The sequence below is a fragment of the Cynoglossus semilaevis genome, chromosome 15 (assembly GCF_000523025.1).
Source record: "Cynoglossus semilaevis isolate Cse_v1.0 chromosome 15, Cse_v1.0, whole genome shotgun sequence".
In the NCBI taxonomy this organism is placed as follows: domain Eukaryota; kingdom Metazoa; phylum Chordata; class Actinopteri; order Pleuronectiformes; family Cynoglossidae; genus Cynoglossus; species Cynoglossus semilaevis.
In genome coordinates this window covers 14,886,741-14,909,635 of record NC_024321.1, presented here as the reverse complement: position 1 = coordinate 14,909,635, position 22,895 = coordinate 14,886,741, and the positions used below count along the sequence as shown (strand labels likewise).

The window sequence follows — 22,895 nt, the reverse complement described above, 5'->3', positions numbered from 1 at the left end:
TATGGTTCGATTGCTTAAGACACTGGAGGTGGTTATTTTCCATCAATGGCCTGTCGATACATGCTCATGTTTATAACTGGTTGAAAGTACAACCGCAGTAAGGAGATCTGTAGAGAAGTAGATTACTGTAGTAGTTTATTTTAATAATGCATTTTTTTTACAGGCACTCACCTCAGTCACAGTTCCCTGTACATGATGATGAGATATTTGAAGTCAGGTTTCGGATTGGACTGTATGATCTTCTGAAGAAGAGTTTCATTCATGTACAAACTGTTTGTACAGTACAGTTACACCCTCGTGTTACTCTTTAACATTTGCATGGTTCCATCACGCATCTGTGATTTTGCTTTTTTTATTTTTGCATTCTTTGATAAAGTTTCTGGTAATCCAGCATAAAAAAAACTGCAGCACATAAACTGCTGAACATCCAAATATTAGGATGTAGATCTGGGTCTGTGAGTATGGTTTAAAGCTTTAAAACTGCAGTACTACCATGTGTTTCTGCAGTGTGTGTTTTATAACTATTTATTTCCCGGGTCATCATTATATTTAAGTGCAGCACAACACAAAACAGGTTCAACAGGTAATTGCTGGCTGTATTTATACTTCCTTTATCTCACCTAGAATGGCAGAGTAAAAACAAATGACCTGTAATGTACAGGTATGTGTCAGTTGTATACTTAAAATAATATAATAAAATATATATATATATGTAATAAATAATTCTATGATGCATTGTTCCAGGATAATGGCCCTGTTTAAACACGAGGCTAAAGGTGGCAAGAGTTTGATGCCAACATTTTTAATGATGACAGAACAAGTTAGAGTTGTATTGCATTTCATTCAACTATTGTCAATGGCCTTTTTGTCACACCGTCAAATGTGTTGACCTGCTATGATTGCCTATGTGATCAGGTTTGGGAACTATCTAGAAGTGGAACATAATTTAACGAACTTCTGTTTCCTCTTTGCGTTGATCTCTCATTGTTTCCTTTTCTCTTTATAAGCTGTTTCAGTCTTCACAAATATAGTATTTCTGACCTCCTCCCCATAAAACCAGTAGCGGCTGCCTATACGGTATAGCTCATTTGAAATGGATTTAAATTTGACAAATGAAAGTGCTTAACTACCAGGCATGGAATACGAAGAGCTGTGGTGAAACGACTGAGCTCGTTACTGGAGGATTGCCAGTTCGAATCCCAGCCCACTAGAAAAGTACTGACTTCCTTAAAAGAGTGCAGAAAAATATTGTTCTTTTGCCTGTTGAATAAATGTTAAAGTCGGTTACCGATCTGCAGAACACTCTTATTGTATGTTAGCAGGTGTACAACGTTTCCAAAAAAAAAAAAAAAAAAAAGCCTTTCATTCAAGAGTGAAGCACAACGACACAGGGGGAATTAAAATAGCTGTAACTGTAGGTGAGGTACAGGGGATACTATTCAGACTGGGAGAGGTGAACGAGAAACGTGTAGAAAATATTTAATCAAAACATTTTATTACTGTCTGTTTAACGATTTCCAACTCCGACTCGAGTGAAGGAATCCGTCTCTTTATTTCTTTATTTCTTAAGCTATTGCTGAGTGCAAGTTTTCCTCTCAGGTCAACGGCGACCTCCACAGGCTGCAATACGTAAATACATAAACAGGTAATGTAGATGCCCCGTTTCATCAACGGAGGGCGCTAAACGCTGTGAAAGCCAGCAGTGGGAGGTGCTATCGCAGCTGCAAGTCGGTTCCTTCCTACTGTTGGACCAACAGAGCTCCATCAACTAAGCTAGTTAGTTAGTTAGTTAGCAGTAAGCGATGTGTTTATGACTGCAAATCGCGGTGTAGCTGTAGCAATACCTCCGGATCATGTAGTAGTTAAAGTTAGCCCACAGCCCTGCTGACAATCATTTTAATGCCGCTAAGCTTGTGATTGCAAACGCTGCCGATTAGCTGCTTCATTCATGAGGCCGCTGGTGCACACGGCAGTTTGAGCTGTGAGTGGCGGGTAAGCTCAGGGGGACAACACGGCGAACTCACCGGTAAGTACTGACCTGTCCTGCTGCTACTGTTGGGAGCTAATGCTAAACTGCGCTAACTTTAGCCACAGTGTTTAAGCACAGACTCGCTGGTTATACAATAACACACCTGCCGCACGTCCTATTTACGTTTGAACTGCAAACACTCGAATGTAAATATGACGTGGAGCAGCATGGTGTAGTTCGGCTGCTCAAAAAAGCCATAATTTACAAAAAAAAAAAAAAATGTGGCCAATGTTGTGTAAATAAAGGGGATTTTAGTAGAGCCGTGGCTTATTGACAGTAATGTGGCACCCGATACCTACGTGTATACAAAGAAAGGACATGTGGTGGACTCACGAGGCGCTTGTTGCCTGTTTTTGTGTGAAATGTTTGAACAACATCGATGTCTTTGCGTTCTCCCATTACCATTACTTATTTATAACCACGTTTACGATACGGACTGTAATGCAGTGCTTTTAGAATACAGCAGTTCTATTCTATGTTAAAAGTCCTATAGTACTTTGACGTATTTTTACTGTTAAACCCACGCGTCTTTGTTGAGTTTGTCGTGTTGCTTTCTAATCCTCCTAGTGCTTAAATATACATTTATTTCCATTTAAATCCTTCGAAACATACTGGTGTTTCAATAACAAAACTTGAAGCAGTAACTTAAACTGTACAAGGAGTGTTTGCATTTCATTTTTAGATCCAGGGAACTTAATGGTAGAACTGGAACTTTTAGGTGGTTTCTGGTTGTAGGTTTTGGCTGCTGGCGATTAGAACTACCAGGGTGGAGCTGGAAGTTCACACCTCACCCCATTGTTTGCGGAATGGGCTGCATTTTATTTGTAGCCAAGTTGTGGACTCCATTCTTGTCTAGCCACTTCTGGCGTGACAGGAATATTCAAGCACTTTTGTGCATTTCTGGATGAAAAGGAAGTTCAGAAAGAGTCGAGTTGTTGTAAAATGATGTATATGCTCTAATTCCCAGCTTGTTGGAAAAAGAAACAGTTTATTGCGGGCATTTAAATCCTTGAAAATAGTTCCAGGGTCATTTATTTTCTTCCACTACAGGTTTGAGGGATTACAAATACTTACAGATTCTGGCTCTTTTCATTATTTTCTTCCCCTTACTATCTCAACAAATTATTATTGTTGCAATGAGTTGCTAAATTACATTCATAATAATATATAGCTCACACATTCTCCTCATTGCATCTACATCCATGTCCTTGACTTTGTTGAACAAAAAAGTTTGAGTTTCATTATTCCCTTGGGGCAGTGTTCAGGGATTATAAGCACAATTAAAATGAAGCTCTGTGTCATTCCAGCCTCCCCCTGTCTGTTTAAATGCACATCAGGACTACTGTTTTTTCCCCACAGGTCACTTAGTCACCAGGTCACTCTGGTTCCTACAGAACTGTTAAATGAACAGTGCAGACACAGTTTTGTAACATTGCTGTCTCCTGATTCCTGTTTTAGATCAGGAGTATGGTGGTCCCGGACAGTGCTGGCGTGGTCCCACAGCCGGACAGCGTCAGTCCTGCTGGCATCATGGGGGGCTCAAAGCCTGCATGTGACGAGGAAGACGAAGGCAGTCCAGACCTTGTAGGGGTGGAGCTGGAGGAGGTGCGAAAGCTGCAGGAGCTTGTCCGCAGGCTGGAGGTCCAGAATGAGACCCTGCGCAACAGAGGAAGCAAGGCGATTGGTCAGAGAGGTTCTAGCAACAAGAGCAGCATCACAGCTGCTGCCGGTATCAGTGAGAGGCTGTCGTGTGAAGTGGTAACTGACAGTGGCCGAAGTTTGGAGCACAGCGGGAAACTTGGCAGCACAGACTTTGATCTGTCACCTCCACAGGATTGCAGCAGTAGTGAGGAGATGTCCCCTCTGCCTGTTGCAAGTAGACCAGAGGACGGGGGTCCGTATGGAGACTTTCTTACCTTTTCCTCCAGCAATGGAGTCGGGGAGAGCCAGGGACAAAGTCAGACACCCGAGAGTCCGTCTCAGGAAAGTTTCGAGTCAGAGACGCTGGCAGAGAGCGACTCGGGGATGGAGCAGACTGCACTGGATGAAGTGGATGTCCTAGACTTGGAGGATGAGTGTGGAGAAGTAGATGATGAGGACAGCTGGTGAGTTCATCTGACTTTTTTTTTTTGGGTGATCTAGAAGGTAGGTGAATGTCAATCAACCATATATATTTATTACATGCAATACTGATAGACATTGACACTTTTATTGATGCAAAATATAAATGTTTTAGAACTCCTGCGTACACATAAGGAAAGGCTATAGATAGGACTATTATAGCCTCCCCACCTCAACATTTATAACTATAATTCTTCTTATTATAATTTCTTATTATAATTTCTTTTAAAGTAGTGACTCAGAGTCATAGTAAATTATGTTATTGATAATTCTCAAACCCATTGGTGTTAAGTCTAGAAGCCAATCATTAACCTCAGTGCTTACATCACTGTTGCATGTCACGCTCCGGTGTCCTGAGCTTTAGCCCCGGAATGGTGACAACAGCATTACAAAGGTACACAGTCACATCAATGCGTGGCTTTGTATTTTGACACCAGCTCACAGGGAGAGCTGAGGCTCACAGTGCTGTACATTAGACCTTAGATTTGTCATGGTGTTAAATGATATAAAATGTAGCCCTTGGGCAGATACAGATACAGGAACTGTTTTTATGACACTTGTCTAGGTGTGGCGAACCTCTGTGACTGTAAACAGTGTCAGTGTCAACGGTGAGAAAGAAGTTAAAACAAAGGTGATGTGAGACCAGGAAAAGTAAAAGGATACGATGATGTTACTCCAGACAGCGAGTAGGAGGAAGAGCCTGACTCGGGAGTGAAGTAAAAAAAGAAAAGTAATACTTTTTTTTTTTCTCAGATGCAAAAGATGAGTTCAAACAGAGAATTGTGTAATTATATCAATAATAAAAACAATTAAATTTAATAAATAGTAAAATATGAACAAATAAAATAGAAAATATGAATCAATTATTTATATTTATTTTTAACCAAACATTTCATAATCAATGAGAATATATTCTATTCATCATGGATCTGTGCTTGGTTAAAGGTGTGTTCAGTTAGTGTTAGTGAAATGAGATTAGTCTGGATAACATAGCTGCAGTTGTTTGCTTCAGCTGTTGTGTGAGGCCTATAAACCAGCTCATCTGTGACTCTGTGCAACAGACCAACCATTCATTACTTACTTACGGTTTCACATCATTAGCCGTACCGTATGTGCTTTTGGGGTCGTAACTAAAAAACTCCCAGTAATCCTCACAGAGGCATAATCTGTTCTACACGCGTCAGGCTGCTGCTGCTGCCCAGAGAAACTGCTGTGGGGGCATGTGGTCTAATGTCAGCACAAAGACTTAGAGTGAGCAGAGGATTTCTTGGAGGACCTGAATTAGAAGGCACTCGACCACAGTATGTAGGTTTATTAGACCAAACCTGCTGACGCACAGTGAACTTTAGTTGTTACAAGTCAATATATCGGGCCTCGAAAATCTATTCACACTGACATAACCATTGACAGCACTGAGCTTAGCAGTAAAAATATAGTTCTTTAATATATATGTCTTCTATGATATATTTTTTGACACGTGTATATATGACACATTGCATATATATATATGTATGAAAATATATTATGTGTAGACACATACATACACACATATGCTCACACATAAATATATATTTTAATATGTTTATGTGTATGTGACTATATGTTTGTATATGTGTAATAAATATGTATATGTTTAAACACTTAATCTATTCAAGCCTCATGCATAACATTTTTACGAGGAAGATGACACCACACACACACACTCAAACACACACACACACTCACAGAGAAGCTGTGGTTGTGTGACCTAAATATTGCTCCCTGTATTGTTGCTCATGCCTGTGGGAAAAGTGTCTCTTTGTGTTTGGCCAATGGGAAGATGATTTGGAGGCAATTGGTCCCGAACCAGTCATTCCGGGCCGTTGTGTGTGTTCAGCTGAAAGAATCAGCCCGTGTGACCGACACATGAAAGCCTGTGGTGAACCCAGAGCTGTGTTTGCTCTCACTGTTGCAACATTAGAGCCTTTGCAGACGAAGCATCATATGTGTTGAATTCAGTTACTGACTGGCTTTGACACCACTGTTTATTTTCTATTTTAGTTGAATATTGGTTCAACTAACCAATATCAATGTCACAGGATAAAGTATTTTTAATTTTAAATATTTATAATAAAACTCATCTGCCAGGGGCTTAAATTATTGGTTCTGGGAATTAAAAATGAAACAATATATCAAAAATTTTGACCCTCAGTTTTGGTTAAATTATTTGTGTTCTTCACATCGTAGTAAATATGCTTGTTTCTCTCAGGTTATACGTGTCTCCCAAAAAGCAAGTTGCAGACACTGGGCCTGAGTCTCCAATGAAATGGTGTCGACAGGCTCTTGACCACAAAACCCCAGAGACAGAACTGGCTTGTCGAACCCTCATCAGCCGTCTGGACCAGAGTGAGTGTTAACCAAGCGTGTACTTTTTTCTACTTTTATCAGCCGTCTGGACCAGAGTGAGTGTTACACAAGCGTGTACTTTTTTCTTTTTTCTACAGTTGATGCACCTGCAGGAACTCCTTCACTGATTCTGAACTCTTTGTCTATGCAAATTGAAGGAGCAGTCTGATATGACCAGTTCAATGAGCACAGAAGACTGAACTTAATTTAAGCCTCACTGAGACGCGTGAGGAAAAAATGAGGAATTTTCTGCCAAAAGTTCAGATTAGGGAGCCTACAGCTGGAGTCAGTTCTGTCTTCTTCTGTGTCTCCATAATTACTGGTCAGCTCCACTTTGACTGTGTTGGTTTATTTAAGTTGCCAGACGTTGCTACTCTGCTCCTGGTGAATGTGTGTGTGGTACGTCTGTGTACTTTGCCTACATGCTGACACAAACCTGTGTCTGAACCAACGGCCACTATTCATTATTTATCCTGCTCACAGCTACCACCTCCTGCACACTGCAGGGCCCCGGACAACAAAGGTAGTCACACTTGAACTGAATGACAACATGAAGTCAAAGGATGGATTAAATTACCTTCCCTTCTGGTCTGCTTTTTTTTTTTTTCTTTTTTTTATGACAGCATTGGGTCATAAAAGACTCACATGATAACAATGAGGATGTAGTCGAACTGCAGACCAATAAACTCTTGTTAACACTGTTAAATATGAAAAATGACAAATTATATCAGTAAAGTGATTAAAAATCATGGTATTGTCGATGTGAGGAGATGCTGATCTGCCCAGACTTTCTCCCCTAGTTTACTCCCTGCAATAGTAAATGTATTACTTCAGTTTTTTTTTATTTACCTGCAATATTTCTAAGTGACTTATATCTGCAAACTCAACAGTATAAATTCAAGAAACTGCAAGCTGTTATCTCTACCACTACAGCACCAAGCTGTACTTTACTTCTTTATACCCTGTACTGTACTCTGCTGCTGTTAAAGCTGTGAATTTCCCCACTGTGGGACGAGGCTTATTTTATTACCATTGGCGTGTGGAGACGACCACATAGCCGACCTAACAGCCAGAAAAAACCCTGGACCAGATGCAGATGTAGAGTTGCATCGGCCCAGTGAGTGCAGGGGTGTTGATTCATAAGAGAGGCTGCAGAAGTTTGCTGCAGACCTTATCATTCATACAGGCTCCGTGTACAGTATGTACCACTGTTCTGTAGCATGTCTGTCCTTTCTAACAAATTGACAGCGACTCCTCTGTCCTCTCTCACCACCTGCAGCATCTCGTTGGAGGAACATGTACAGCAGCCCGTCGGCGGAGGCAGGCTCGGGAGGCTCAGGCCCGATCTCTCCTGGGTACCACAAATCAACTAACAAATCCCTACTAACCTGTGGCACCTCAGGTATGGCATGATATTAACACACGTCGCTCTGTTCTTTCTGCACTACAGAACGATGGGCTTGACCTCAGTCACTGTAAGAATTAAGGGGTTATGCTGTTGTATGTGTGTGTGCCAGAGAGATGTTTGTAGGGTGTTTTGCATGTTAATTGTGAGTGTCATTCTGTACATTATTGCTAACTGTTTTCCAAACACCACATGTTTTAAGGCAACAATTAAGAAAAACATAACAGGGGTTAAGAAAACCATAATGGATGGATAAAAAAAATCCACTCAGACCACAGCCAATTTTAATTCTTTGGAGCCTTTGATACTGTGACCTTGTGACCCATGACATTTCAGTTTACAGATTATGGTGATGTTGGTTTGAATAACAAATCTCTGCATGAAATCAGGGGTCTCAAACTCAAAAGAGCTGAGCCATCATCTGACATGATGTTATATAAAAATAACATTTGATATACAGTAAAATATTTTATATGTAAACTATTTTTCTGTGATTCCTAGATGACCAATTGAACCATTAAAAAAGGAAAAGCAAATACCTCCATGGCAAAGTTAAATTATATTTATGACATCTAGACGTGGGCCATCTGCAGGTGGCCCCTGAGTTTTGAATTTGAGACCCTTATTCCAAATGCTTACCCTGTGGGAATATTTCACATGCTCTTGGGTGATGTCATTTAATGTTTAGTTGCACGTTTGAATTAATATGCCATTTGAGGGTCAAAAAGTTCTAAAACAGATTGAGGGAAGAGATTATTGCAGAAATATATTTAGCAGCAGGTCAAATTAAAATAAATTAAAAATCAATTTTAGAACTTTTTGAAATACCATGAAAATGCATAAGACTTTCCTGAACATGTACCAAAAAGCTTCACTTGTTGCAAATAATTGCTTAGTTGATGTTCCATAACCAATACAGGAGTATTTAAAAAATTAATAAATATACCTTCCGTATTATCCGGACTGTTAGTCACACTTGTGTTTGTTTGGCAGACCCTGTGACTTGTTTTCAGAAATGCTTATATATAGCAGAAATATACCCCATATAATTTACCGATCAATTTATTATAACCACACTTTGCAGTGCGGTGTAACTTGAGACTGGGTAAAGGTTTGATTCCAGTTTCATCTGTCATCACACACAAGGCCAGTGACTGTTAACGCCTCTGACCAAAAACCAAACATCTTGTCAAAGTAGCTTTTGTCAATGGATGAAAAGTAGCTTTTTGTAACAGGTATCCCACTGTGCTTCCAGGCATCACAACCATGCACTCAGCCCTGAGCTCCCAGTCTTCTATAGACAGTGAGCTCAGCACATCTGATGACTCCATCTCTATGGGCTACAAGCTGCAAGATCTCACCGACGTCCAGATCATGGCTCGTCTACAGGAGGAAAGTGAGTAGTGTCGTGTTTACTTGTTCTTGTGCTCTCCTCAGTAGGTCAGGTGCATTATTTGTCTCTGTGTCACTCTTAGTGACTTGCTACCATGTTTATTGTCAGGTCTCAGGCAGGATTACGCTTCCAGTTCAGCCTCAGCATCACGCCGTAGCTCCACAGCATCTCTGCAGTCCCTGCGCCGGGGGGGAAACTACAGTGACCAAGAGTTTGACACCTACAGCCTGGAGGACGAGGAGGAGGAGGAGGATTTCAACTTTGTGCCACAGCGAAGACCTCGTTTCACCCCTTCACCATTGGGTTCACCCCGTTGTCTCTCTCCCTCCACCTCCAACCATGGTCAGGAACGCAGCAGCCGACTGGGGGCCCAACGCACAAAAACACCAAGAAGATCTCTTCAGGGCCCCAGTGCAGAGCTACTAAAGTTTGCTAAGAGTGAAGGTATCTTGTTTGTTTTGTTTTTGAATAGGGAAATGAAGGCTGTAGGTCAGTCACAGAGATTGCTGGTAGTTGTGGTGTTGGTGAAACTGTTGTGTATGTGTGATTACAGCGGAGTTAAGGCACAGCATGCCTAATCTAGCCCCTCGCACCAGCCTACGTTCCCTGGAAGCAGTCAGAAACAGCCGCAGCATGGAGGCTAACCTCCAGAGCTCTGGCAACCGCATGTCCCACCTGACCCACTCCCCCTCCACAGGTAACCCTGTCCTCCTCATCTGTACCATAACACCATGATTATCTTCACTTATGTGGGTTTGTTTTCTACAGTTGTAACAATTAATCAAGATTAAACCACTGCTGCTCTGTAACGAATCAGATTGAAAGTATGAATAGTTTGACAGTCCTAGTTTTTGTTCTGCCTTTTGTCTGAACTTTCAATAATTTATGTTTATTTTTAAATAAACATAAATTAAATAAACATTAATGAACATAAATAGATTGCACTTTTCTGAAAACATTTTCACAAGGAAAAATGTGATTGACAAAAAATCTTTATTCAAAATAGAGGAAGATGTAGTTGCATATCATTAAGTTACTTTACTGTTACTGTATGTAGGTGATGGCTGCTTTTTGAATACAATATTTCAATTTTCCCTTGACCCCCTGATCCCTGACCGCTTATCGTCCCCCAGCACTTCCACAAATTATGTTCTATCTTCAAATTCCTTTTCCTCACCTGTTAAATGTTTTGTTTCCACCACTCGCTCTGAATGTATACATGGAAGACTGTAGTACTTAGATCTGAAACTCTGTGTTTCTTAACTTAATCTGTCCTTGTGATTATGAAGTATCTTCCCATTGCCCTAAGATACAATCAGTGATTTAAATCAAGTTGAGCATATTTGAAGTTGTCACACAAAAAATTACCAATGTTATTTCAATGTTTTCCACCTCAGGAATGACTAGTAGTCGAATACGTAGCAACGGCCAGTCTCCACTGACCATTCGAACTCCGATTAAAGCTGTCAATCCAGTTGGCTCAATGGTGCCTGGTCACCAACAAACGAGAGGTCTGCCTGTGATCCAAGGACCATCTGCAGGAGGGGGACGCAGAGGCCAGTCCCCAGGCTCCGCCAACGGCAGAGCTTACATACCTGGGCGAGCTTCGACGGGGGCGATGCGGCCTGCTGTGGGGCAAGGACAGGCAGCTTCAACACTGTCCCCCAGAAGTAAACTTGCACAGCCTACAAGAAGGTGAGTATTTGTTTAAAATATACAAGTAGACAGAGAAATGCTTGAAGAAACTGGTAAGTATAAATTTGCCTACCTGCGACTGGTGTGAACTGATCTTTTCTCTCTTGTTAACTAGGTCTATGGGGATGACTAAATTCGCAGATGATTCCTGGAAAGAAGGATGCTACTGAACCACTTTGGTGATGAAGGACATTCACTGCTGCATTTCTCATCTGATCTGAGTGTAAAGGCCACAGCCTCTGGGTCCACATACAAGCTCTCCTATTTCAAACTGGAGTATTGGGCAGCACTGGATTCATAGAAACTCACACATTTCTCTGACACATTGTCATGAAACATTGTCGACCCACACAGCAAAAAAATGTGCTGGAAGAAAAAGAGAACACATTTCTGGGCTTCCAATAGATCTGTTTCAATTCTAACTATTGTTCTATGCAGACCATCAGAAACTGCTGGAATTTAAGGGGTTGTAATTATTGTTCCATATATATATAATTGATGTGAAGAAGATTTAAAATGAAGATATTGCTGGTTTGTTCTTTTTGTGAACTTCCACTAGATGAAGGTGCTGAGTGTTGCATGTCTGGTTCTTTTCTTTTTTTTTCATATTCCTTCAATGTTTTAAAAAATAACATGACTACAGTATGATAAATTCTACGTGTTTTATAATGATGTGTGAAAAATTGAACATTTAGTAGTTTATAACTACATACCCAGTTTGTGTTGTATTTGTGTCTGGTCTTTGCTAACACAATAGCTGACCACACTGTCTTTATGGAAATTTAAAAGTGTGCCAAGGTGCATTTCGGCTACAACTTTCTGTAATTTCAGAAATCATCTTGATTCATCCTAGGTGCTGGTGATGAACTGAGTTTTCCAGATATTTTTACTGCATATCTGAAGCTTTATCTGCTTTAGGATGTCACTGTTAAGAAGATAATGTTTATGCACGAAGGCAGTGTGCCTTACACAGCTATGCACCCTTATGCAGAGTGCCTCTAAACATTAGAAGCTGTAAAGAAAAGAATAATAAAATCTACTCTGAAAATGCAATGGTTTCCTTGATCTTCTGTGATCCTCTGAAGATTGTTGAGATCGGGATAATTGTTTACACTGCGTAAACCGTCAAAGAACATTGTTGCTTTCATATGTCATTCGTTTCCGTGGTTCCTGACCAATTGCTTTGTAAAGTAATCGACGCTTTGAACCCTCCCCCTATGACAAAATGGCCTACAGGCCTCATCTACACATTCCAAGTCAGTCAACAGTTCACAATCGCAATCCACATTTCCCATATCTGACTTTAAAACAGTTTTAGTATTATGTTATAAACAGAGTACATCCCTATCAGAAGAACGACTTTTAATGTAACTCTGCTCTGTTATGCATGACGCAAATAGTAAGGGATCAGCGGTAAACGAGGCCACGCATTGTCTGCCCCCCGCCCTCCCTCTGCTTGTCAGGAAGCAAGCTGATTGGCCGAGGCCTAGCAAAGAGCGCCCGGGGATCCAAAACTGCAGGCCGCACTTAGCTTACCGTCAAAAATAAACCAAAACAAAAACAGACAAAAGTAAGGAGAGGAAGAGACACCGATAGAGTCAGAAGACGACGTTATCAGGTAAAATTGTTTTGAATCAATGAAAAGGGTATGTAGAATACGAGGTGTAGGCCCAGTCGGCCGTAGCGGCCTCTTTCAGCCTTTTCTAAAAACAACATGGAAGATAATGCGGCACAAGCTGCGCCACTTAGCTTAGCAGGCTAGCTAGCACTACTGGCGGTGTATGTGGTATGAAATAAAGAAAAACGAAAATGATTTACAGAAAGAATACGTTCCGTTTGGTACACGTGAAAATGGTAGCTAGCTCTGTTATTTCTTGCTACGTTTGGGTGCTCGCAAACGTCAGACAACATTTATAATCCTTTGCCTGGAGTTAGCCGTTAAAGCTAAAACAAAATGGCGCCCAGAGGAGTAGCCCGAGCTTGCTGGCTAGTTCATTAGCCGGTGGGTAGAGGGCGGTAGCCGCCTTCAAGAATGCGTTGCATAACGTCTGCGGTACTATAAAATGATAGACAATATATGATTCGTTTACTCCTGTCTACCAATGTAAAGCACATATAATTAAACATTTCCAAATTGGGATATTTTAGCGATTTTACTGTGAAGCCATGTACGTCACGACATAGTGCAGCAGGCAGTCGTATTTTGCTTATTTTGACCGTCATGTGGCAACTGTGATTTCTAGCCCTTGCAAACTCGCAGTCCCGAGATCACGGACCAGTAGCTCGTCCCACGGCACATAAAGTTGGACAAGCACAACGAGCCTTTGTCTCAACTGGGTTCCAGCTATCGGGCTCAACCAGGTCCTGGTGTATAGCACAGCGCTTGGCGGTTGTACCTGGCTGTAGTACACTGTATAGGCAGTGGATGGAGCCCGTGATCAATAACAACACAACTCTCCCTTCTTTCTGACCCATAACGTTGTTGGGTTGTTTATTCTTTTTCAGTTTGTACACACGTTATCTCTCGTCTTGACACAATCTGAATCCGAAGTGTATTCGTAAAGCATTGACTCTGATGTATTATTATAACCCCCGTTTCAATGTTATTAATGCAGTACTTAATGTTGTCTTTTTTTCTCATTTTAGGAGGACCAAGTACATTAATGGAAGCAAGTGCAGCACACACCTTACTGATTTTATTCTAAGGCTTTTATAATCAAATGTGAAGGTATGATGTTTAAGTTGGGTGTAAAATTTTTGTTAATTGAATACTTTTCTGAAAAGCCACAAAATCAAGGTTGCCAACTTGCAGAATAGTCCCTTGACTGATAAATGCACACCGTGTTTGTAGGCCAGGTTGTTTTTATTTATTACATCAACTAAGAGTAATCAAGTATTATATTTTATTTAGTAGGATATTTTTTAACATCAAATGGAGGTTATTATCTAACTTAGTATAAATGGTGATTTCCAGTCTTTTTTGAAGGAAAAACATGGATCAAGGAGGAGGGGTGTTGGAGTTACATACCCAAGAACTAAAGATGCCACACGCTATGATCATGCAAGACTTTGGTAGGTGTTCCCAAGAACACTGTGACAAACATCATATTGTAAGCAAGTGTAAATCTCAGCATATAACAATCCAAATAAAGTGTCTCCACTTTAAAAACTGAGTACATGTATTTTTGAGATTACCAAGTGGTCAAATACTAAGACAAAAGATGATGTTGCATTCACATATAGGGAGGGATGAGGGATGTTGTTAACAACTGGCACATCTTTGTTTAATATGCAAAAATATTTGTATTTAATTGTCTTTGTTTTTTCTCATCACTACTCTTTCTTTTGTATGTTGACAGTTGCAGGCATGGGAGGTCTGGCTCACATCGATGGGGAGCACATTGTTGTATCTGTTCCTGAGGGTATGCTTCTTTCTGATGTGATGACAGATGAGGGCATCCTCCTGGAACATGGGCTTGAGGTTGAAGGCCTGGAGACTCAAGTAGTTGAAGGCCTGGAGACCGAGGTTGTTGAAGGACTGGAGACTGAAGTTGTGGAGAGCTTACATGCGGAAGTAGAAGGCTTAGATGCAGAAGTAGTTGAGGGGCTGCAGACACAGGTGGTGGAGTTAGAGGCTCAGGTTGTCGAGGGTCTCGAAGGGGAGGTTGAGGTGGAAGGTCTGGAGGCACAAGTGGTTGAGGGTCTGGAAACTGAGGTTGATGTTGAAGATTTAGAAGCTCATGTTGTTGGAAGCCTTGAGGAAGAGGTGGAGGTGGAGGGTCTAGAAGCTGAAGTTGTTGAAGGTCTAGAGGTAGACGTTGAAAGCTTGCAGTCTCAAGGTGTCGAGACACATGAACTGACCAGTGAACACATGGTGCCTTCGGGGCACAGTGTAATCATGCCTGAAAATATCCTGGGGACTGAAGTGGCTATAGAGGAGGCTCTAGACCATCACCACCACCATCATCATCATGTCCTCACCTCAGATCTCATCCAGGACTCAAATCACCACCATGATGATATGACAGACCAGGTGTTTGTGGCAGAGCTGCTCTCTGAGCACCAAGATAACACCCTGGACCACCAGCTTGTGTCAAGAGGGTTGATGGTAACTGAGACAGGCTCAGAGACCATAATCCACGAACAGCTGCCAACTGAAGGAGTTCCTTTGCAGACAGATGAGGATGATGATGCAAGAAGCAGCTCGGAGGATTACCTCATGATCTCATGTAAGACATTTTGACATATGATGGACACTTAAATAATAAAAAATACTATTCTGGTTAAATGTATATATTTTTTGTGCAAAAAATGTTTTTTTCATTGTAGTAGATGAAGTTGGAGAAAAGTTAGACATTGGAGACACTCCCCTTGAAATCAGCACAGAGGTAATGGAAGACAAGGACTCCAAAGAGGTGGATGGTTCAGAGGTTATCAAAGTCTACATTTTTAAAGCTGAGGCGGATGATGATCTTGGCAAGTGTCTAACTATGTCTATACCAAAAACACTATATTTTCAAAAAATAACCATAAAAGTTATGGTGATAACATCATGAATTTTTACTTTTCCAGGTGGGACCGAGGTTATAACTGAGGATGATTACCAGAACGGCCACCCGGACCTGGAAGCTGCCTCATCGGGCAGACTGGGAGTTGGTCGTGACAAGATGGTGTACATGGCAGTCAAAAACCCTCCTAAAGAAGAGGAAGAGGATGATGATAATGACAGTGATGAAGAAGATGATGAAATTGGTATGTTTTTTGTTTTTTTCAGGACAGTGCTTAGTATTTGTATTTTAGGTGTTAGTTTGTTAAACAAAACTAAGAATCAAAATCTGTTGGTGGTTGAAACCCAATGTAAAAATAAAATATTTTAGCTCTTATCTTTAAATTAGCATATTTTTCATTAATGCCAATAAACTACTATCTCTGTACAGGTAACACCATTGATCAGGTGAAAAATGGAGCGTCTACACCATTTCTTCAAATCCGCAATGGACCAGCTGCAAATCGTGCACTGAAATCCAAAGTTAAGAAAAGGAAGAAAGGAGATACCCGACAGTGTCAGACTGGTATGCAATTTTACAGAATGTTCCATTGATGATGTAAAGCAAGATAATGGGAGATGATGTGGTAATTTACTTCCGCAATAAGTCACACTCAATGATGTTTACAGTGTTCTAATCTAAAGGTATTTTTCAAAATTGTCTTCCAGCTGTCATCATTGGACCAGATGGTTTGCCTTTGACAGTATATCCCTGCCACATATGTGGAAAGAAGTTTCGCTCACGTGGTTTCTTAAAGTGTCACATGAAGAATCACCCAAATCATCTGCTCAAGAAAAAGTACCAATGTACAGACTGTGACTTTACCACCAACAAGAAGGTCAGTTTCCACAACCATTTGGAGAGCCACAAACTGCTGAGCCACAACAGTGATCGCTCTCCAGAGTATGCAGAGTATGCACGTCGCTACCACGAGTCCAGTCCACTGGGCTCTGATAAGCTTATTGTCAAAGACCGGGAGCCGAAACTACATCACTGCAAGTACTGCAATTATGAGACAGCCGAACAGGGTCTACTTAACCGTCACCTGTTGGCTGTGCACAGTAAGAACTTTGCACACGTGTGTGTGGAGTGTGCCAAAGGCTTTCGCCATCCATCTGAGCTAAAGAAGCACATGCGAACCCACACAGGCGAGAAGCCCTATCACTGTCCGCACTGCGAGTTCCGCTGCGCAGACCAGTCCAACCTAAAGACTCATATCAAGAGCAAGCACGGTGCAGATCTTCCCTTCAAGTGTAGTCACTGTCCCCAAGCTTATGCTGACGCCCGGGAGCTCCAACGTCACATAGAGATGGTGCAAGGCCATAAGACCCACCAGTGTCCACACTGCGATCACAAGAGCACCAACTCCAGTGACCTGAAGCGGCACATCATCTCCGTTCACACCAAGGACTTTCCTCATCAGTGCGATGTGTGCGAGAAAGGTTTCCACAGGCCCTCTGAGCTGAAGAAACATGCAGAAACACACAAGGGCAACAAGGTGCACCAGTGCCGGCATTGTAATTTCAATGCTCCTGACACGTTCACCTTGAGCCGCCACATTTTGTCCCTGCATACCAAGGACCTCCCTTTTAAATGCAAACGCTGTCAACGAGGCTTCCGACAACCCGCTGAGCTGAAGAAGCACATGAAGACACACAGTGGTAGAAAGGTGTATCAGTGCCAGTATTGTGAGTATAACAGTACGGACGCTTCTGGCTTCAAACGCCATGTCATCTCCATCCACACCAAGGACTACCCACACCGCTGTGACTACTGCACCAAGGGCTTTAGGAGGCCTTCTGAGAAGAGCCAGCACATAGCCAGACATCACAAAGACATGATAATGTAACATCACCATGCACAAACTTACACTCCCCCTGCTCCACCCCCAAGAAAATTTGTGTCACACCCAGAGGTAATTTTAGTGTATAAACAGTGTAGTGATGGAGGACATTGATGGGGACAACATGTAATTGCAGTTTTGTTCTGTGTTGGGTGTAAACCTCTTCCCCCAAAGGTAATAAAAGAACACATTTTAGATGAGGTGAAGTCTAACAAAAAAAAATCGGTGTATACACTGAGTGGGACATCTGTAAATTGTTTTGTTTTGTTGCAGAAAATCACTTATAAGCATATATTCAGGGTTTCAAATGTCTATATTTTTATACCCACTCAGCTGAAATGCTGCGAGATGATCACTTTGTCTTGTAAAACAAAAGCGATGCTTTGTCAACATCATGCCAGTTCATCCGAAGATGTGGACTAAGTTCCAGGAACATTTGCCTCCAACTAGTACCGACTAGTATCTGTTTTCCTCATCACATAGCTTCAAATCATGACACGTGTTTGTATCCACTTGGTCTTTACAGGACATAACTTATCATGATTTCGTGAATGGTTTTCAACAAAGTCTATACACAGTATGCACCTTAGAATGGCATTCTATTCACTGACAGTTGAGCCCTCAGCATTTCGAAATTCTCCACATACGTGAGTGTTGGAGTTAGTTAAAAGGAATCATGTATCATATAGGAAAATGGAATGGAAATGGTCCTGATCTGATCGAGCATGTCTTGCAAGGAGAAGTGGTCTGTTGGTATACAAAAAAGTTCCCTTAAGCATAAAAAACACATCTCTGACACAAACATTGTATCTGTAAAACTAGTACCGCTATTTAGTAAGAGGTGTATGATTATTTGAGCTTGATGGTTGACTCTAAAGCAGACATAACAGCTGACATCCTGTTAGAGATAGAAAGAGAGCTGGATGTTAGCCATGATGGAAAAGTGCACTCTCTCTCTCTTTCTGTCTGCTAACCATGTGATTGCAATCATGCCTTACATCTGTTGGTCTTTTTTTTTCCTTTAAGCACTGATAAACACAGCTATTGAAAATATGTCATTTTTAACTCAAACATGCTGTACCAATGCCTCTCTCTCAGAGAGTAGGTGTTTCGAGTCAGTAGAAAGCACTTTAATACTTTAACTTTTTTGAATTTTAATTATGTGTAAAGGGACTTTATAAATACATATATATGTATTACTTGTGTGCATATATATATATATATATATATATATGCACACACTGTATATGATTATATATGTATATATATAGTCTTTCTCTTTATGAACCCTACATCATATTAATAAAAATAAAGAATCTTTGTGAGTGGGTAAAGATAGATTTCAGTGTTATGTCTAACAGGTGAGCACGATGTGTTACTGTATCAAAACCGAACTATCGTCAACTGCGGTGAGTGGAAGTATTTGTTGTTTTGTACTATGGAAATTGATTGTCTGGGTTTTGTGTTCTGTTTGTGCTCACTAACATGTTTCCCACACCATCACCCCCCATTTCCCGTCTTCAATAGCCTGACCTGCTCATAAACAGTGGAATATTCCTTCTTTGAAGTCAGTGGTCATCATATTGGCATAAGTCATAAAATATGCACATAGGCTGTTTTCCAGAAAAAAAATGAATTGTGATATACATATATATATATTTAAAAGAATCCCTGCATTTCGTGTATGTTATTTTCTTTCAGTCTGATTGTGGATAAACTACTGGTGGGGAACAACCAAAATAAACAATTATCTTTTTACTTTTTTGTCTTTTTTGCTGCATAAAATATTTAATACTGTCTTAAGGGTTCATTCAGTTTTTCTTTTTATAACCTTGTGAATAGCTCATCTATTCACAAGGTTAAAAAAAAACAGGATTGCTCTGCATACATTTAGAGGGTGGCCAAGTACCGTACCACCAGTGGTACATTAAGAAGAAGAAAGTGAATTATTTGTCATTGTGACACAAGCACCCGGGGAGCAGTGGACGGTGCCATGCTCAGCACCAACCATAGTCTGGAAAGGGTTTTTGTAAGAGTAAGTGGTACTTATGACCATAATGACTCATGCATCTGGAAACATTGGTAAACATCTTTAATACATTGAAGTTAACTGTATTGTTTCACTAAAAACATTCAACCAGCAGCAGTACCAGCTGAGAAAATATTTTCCACAGAATGAAATTCTGGGCTGGTGTAGATTCACAAAAACATCTTTCTTTCTCTGTTGTCTTTGTCTCAGCACAAAGGCATGCTGACACACCTACATCCCTAAAGGCCATGGCTGTGATGAGAACTGAGGCACACCCTGATAATCCAGCCGATGCAGAAGGTCAAAGTAATTTATTAGACGTAGTCACTTTGTCCACAACCCCAAAGATACCTGTGGTGTTGATGTGGTTGGAATCAGGAATTTGCTGGTGTGCAGCAATGCGGAAAACCATTTTCAATTTGAAGATGTTATTATTTTTAATAAGTATAGGAAATTAATTTTAAGAGTTGTTTTTACGGTTATGTTTCTGTGTCTGTTTAACCAACAGAACAGTAAATGAAGCTGTGAGTGTGTCGATAGCTTGTCTCGCTGGTGGACAATGACATTGACAGGTCATGTAAGTAAAGTTATAAATAAATCTAAAGTTTCTAACAATTTAATACTTGTTGGAATTGGCTCCAGGTCACCCTGAAAGATCAGAAGAATAGATGTGGGAAAAGCTGGAAGTTTGAGGTCAGTATTACTTGTTATTAATTGTAATTGTTTGTTTCTTTATAAATTATTTTTTATTAGTAAAATGTCATACACTGAGTGTTGTTTCATGCTCACTACAGCACTGCAGTTCTTCTGGGTTCCTGCCTATTTTCTGAAACCTATGCATTTAGACCAAATAAGGTATGTATTTAGTTCAAAGCCTTGATTTCCCTGATCATGTGAAAAATGACAATTTTTTTTTTTGACAAATGTGCCCTTATTTACCAATGTAGAACACACGGCACATTTACACAACCTGGTAAGAATTTTGTTTCATCAGACATTGTAATAAATTAGTTTTTATGTCACTAAAATCTATCTTCAAAAATATTAACAACATTTGATTATTTCTTAGTATTTGTGGGTAGAGCTACCAAGGTAATTTGTATTAATGATTTATGAATCAGAAGAAACATGTTTCCTAAATATCCACTAGAGGTCAATGTTATCCCATTTTTTAAACAGGAACCGTAGCTGCACTGATTAACTGTGACATAAAAAAAAGAAAGAAAATGCACTACCATATTTACGGCAATAGTTGCGTTTTTAATTAATCAGCCACAAATTAAGAATCAGACCGTGTTTTGAGTTTGTCGAATTTCGGTTTATTTATGAGATTAGTGCAGGGACAAAATGTTCAACATTTTACTCGGTTCCTAAAAAAAAAAAAAAAAACTGATTCCGCAGAAAGTAAAATAATTGCCTTTAGTGATTGTGAATGCTTATCTGTTTGAGGCAATTAATAACTTGGATAACTAGATTCCTGAAAACCGTTTTCTTAACCATCAGCTTGTTTATACCGCTCCCTCTGGGCAGATTATTTCGACCAGGATCACGGCAGAGACGCGTCACTTGGAGTAGGCGTGGCCAGCAGGAGCTTTACCACCCCCCCCTCCGTATGGATGCAGCAGAGTTGGAGTGTGACAGGAGAGAGGAGCAGATAGATGATCGACTCGCCTTTCCTTTCAAACCTCCGGTTTTCAGTGATGGAGAGGATGGAGACGTGTCAGTTCACACTGCTCGACTCTCACTACAGCTGGAAAATTCTCTTCGTCTTCTGGCTCTTCACCAGCGGGACCCCCACAGAGCGCACCAACTATGGATTGCTTCACTAAAGTTGGGCCACCTGATCCAGTTTGCGCTCGGACGAGCCAGCCACACTAGAGCCAGGGAAGTCGTTATGCATGCGACTCCTTGTCAGAGGAACTGAATAGCTCAGGATTAGTGCATCCATTTGCGCATAATATACGTAAAAACGTAACGTGTCACGTTGAAACTCTCTGCGCTATGTTTTAGTAATTGTGACTAAAACCTGTAGACATTTTAGATCTTTCGCCCTTTTTTTTAATTGCTTTCTGCATCCGCTTTTGTGGTGAGATCTCCGGACTGATTTTTACTGACAGGCCACAGCTACCACACTAAAAGGTTTTTTTTTTTTTTAAAGGTTGACCGCAACCAAGAGAGTTCTGAACATTGCAGCCACGTCTGTGTGGAAGGACTGAGCAATGGCTTTACCAGACAGTAGTATATCTGGGGACGAAGTTCCCTTTCCAGAGATCATAGAGCTCAACGTTGGAGGCCAGGTGTACATAACCCGATACTCTACTCTGACCAGTGTGCCCGACTCTCTGCTGTGGGAGATGTTCAGTCGAAAGTCAACCAAAGGACTCGCCAGGGACACGAAGGGACGCTTCTTTGTAGACCGTGACGGTTTCCTGTTTCGTTACATCTTGGACTACATGCGGGACCAGCAGCTGGTTCTTCCAGACCACTTCCCTGAGCGTGGTCGTCTGCAGAGGGAGGCCGAGTTCTTTAATCTACCAGAGTTGGTCAAACTCCTGGCACCTAAAATCAGTAAGCAGAACTCAATCGGGGATGAAGCATGTCAGAGTGACCCGGAGGACTCCTCGCCTGGGATCGACACCGCCCGTAACCTCAGCTCCCTCAGTGCTGCCGCTGCCGCCTGTGCCAGCCTGGTCCCTGGCACCATGGAAGGCAAACGGTCAGGCTTCATCACCATTGGCTACCGGGGCTCGTACACTTTGGGCCGTGACAGTCACACGGATGCCAAGTTCCGTCGAGTGGCACGGATCATGGTGTGCGGTAAGACCTCCCTGGCCAAAGAGGTGTTTGGTGAGACCCTCAACGAGAGCCGTGACCCCGACCGCCCCCCGGAGCGCTACACATCCCGCTACTATCTGAAGTTCACCTTCCTGGAGCAGGCGTTTGACAAACTGGCTGATGCAGGTTTCCACATGGTGGCATGTAACTCCACAGGAACCTGCGCCTTTGCCCATGAGCAGACGGACGACAAGATCTGGACCAGCTACACTGAATACGTGTTCTACCGTGAGTGAGACTATCAGCTCCGTTCCCTCTTCTCCACGTGCTCCCCTCTCCTCCAGCCTCCTGATGCCCCTGCCTCTCTCTGGTGCACCACTAGATGAACCATAAACGTTCTCCCCTTTCCGTGTCTCTGTGCAGCACCCAGCCTTTGTCGTGAACAGTTCCAGACTGCAGATCTCCCTCAAACCCCAGTCCAGCCCAATCCAGCCTAACCCACTCATCCTTAAATCCAGCATTTGCCTTTGCTAAAGCCATGGTTCTACCCGGTTTGTAGTCTCCCAGCCTTGAACCTCAAACCCTCTTGCAACCTCTTCCTGTACAAACTGAAACCTTCATTATCCTAATCGTATGCCTTGGTGAAGCACAACAACAACAACAACAACAACAA

General features: G+C 41.5%; 3 protein-coding genes across 5 annotated transcripts; all 3 read left to right on the top strand.

Annotated features, from left to right (window-relative positions):
- Positions 1-1,673: 1,673 nt before the first annotated feature.
- Positions 1,674-9,583, top strand: LOC103391167 (SLAIN motif-containing protein-like). 2 transcript variants are annotated; one of them, XM_025062881.1, is made up of 6 exons: positions 1,678-2,026; positions 3,488-4,134; positions 6,399-6,535; positions 7,815-7,890; positions 9,196-9,336; positions 9,442-9,583. In XM_025062881.1, exons 2-5 carry the CDS (start codon positions 3,497-3,499, stop codon positions 9,245-9,247), a joined length of 903 nt encoding a protein of 300 aa, XP_024918649.1. In that variant the 5' UTR covers positions 1,678-2,026; positions 3,488-3,496; the 3' UTR covers positions 9,248-9,336; positions 9,442-9,583. The 2 variants fall into 2 exon arrangements, with proteins under 2 accessions (XP_024918648.1, XP_024918649.1); XM_025062880.1 differs by lacking the exons at positions 9,196-9,336; positions 9,442-9,583 and adding an exon at positions 7,986-9,189 and having other exon boundaries at positions 1,674-2,026.
- Positions 9,584-11,265: 1,682 nt separating this feature from the next.
- On the top strand, positions 11,266-19,176 carry znf711 (zinc finger protein 711). Of its 2 annotated transcripts, none has more exons than XM_008327335.3 (8): positions 11,266-12,646; positions 13,675-13,756; positions 14,015-14,100; positions 14,388-15,257; positions 15,358-15,504; positions 15,601-15,780; positions 15,966-16,100; positions 16,244-19,176. In XM_008327335.3, exons 3-8 carry the CDS (start codon positions 14,022-14,024, stop codon positions 17,422-17,424), a joined length of 2,592 nt encoding a protein of 863 aa, XP_008325557.1. In that variant the 5' UTR covers positions 11,266-12,646; positions 13,675-13,756; positions 14,015-14,021; the 3' UTR covers positions 17,425-19,176. The 2 variants fall into 2 exon arrangements, with proteins under 2 accessions (XP_008325557.1, XP_008325556.1); XM_008327334.3 differs by having other exon boundaries at positions 14,003-14,100.
- Positions 19,177-21,055: 1,879 nt separating this feature from the next.
- Positions 21,056-22,895, top strand: kctd12b (potassium channel tetramerisation domain containing 12b). Its single transcript, XM_025062884.1, has 2 exons — positions 21,056-21,533; positions 21,606-22,895. Exon 2 carries the CDS (start codon positions 21,667-21,669, stop codon positions 22,516-22,518), a length of 852 nt encoding a protein of 283 aa, XP_024918652.1. The 5' UTR covers positions 21,056-21,533; positions 21,606-21,666; the 3' UTR covers positions 22,519-22,895.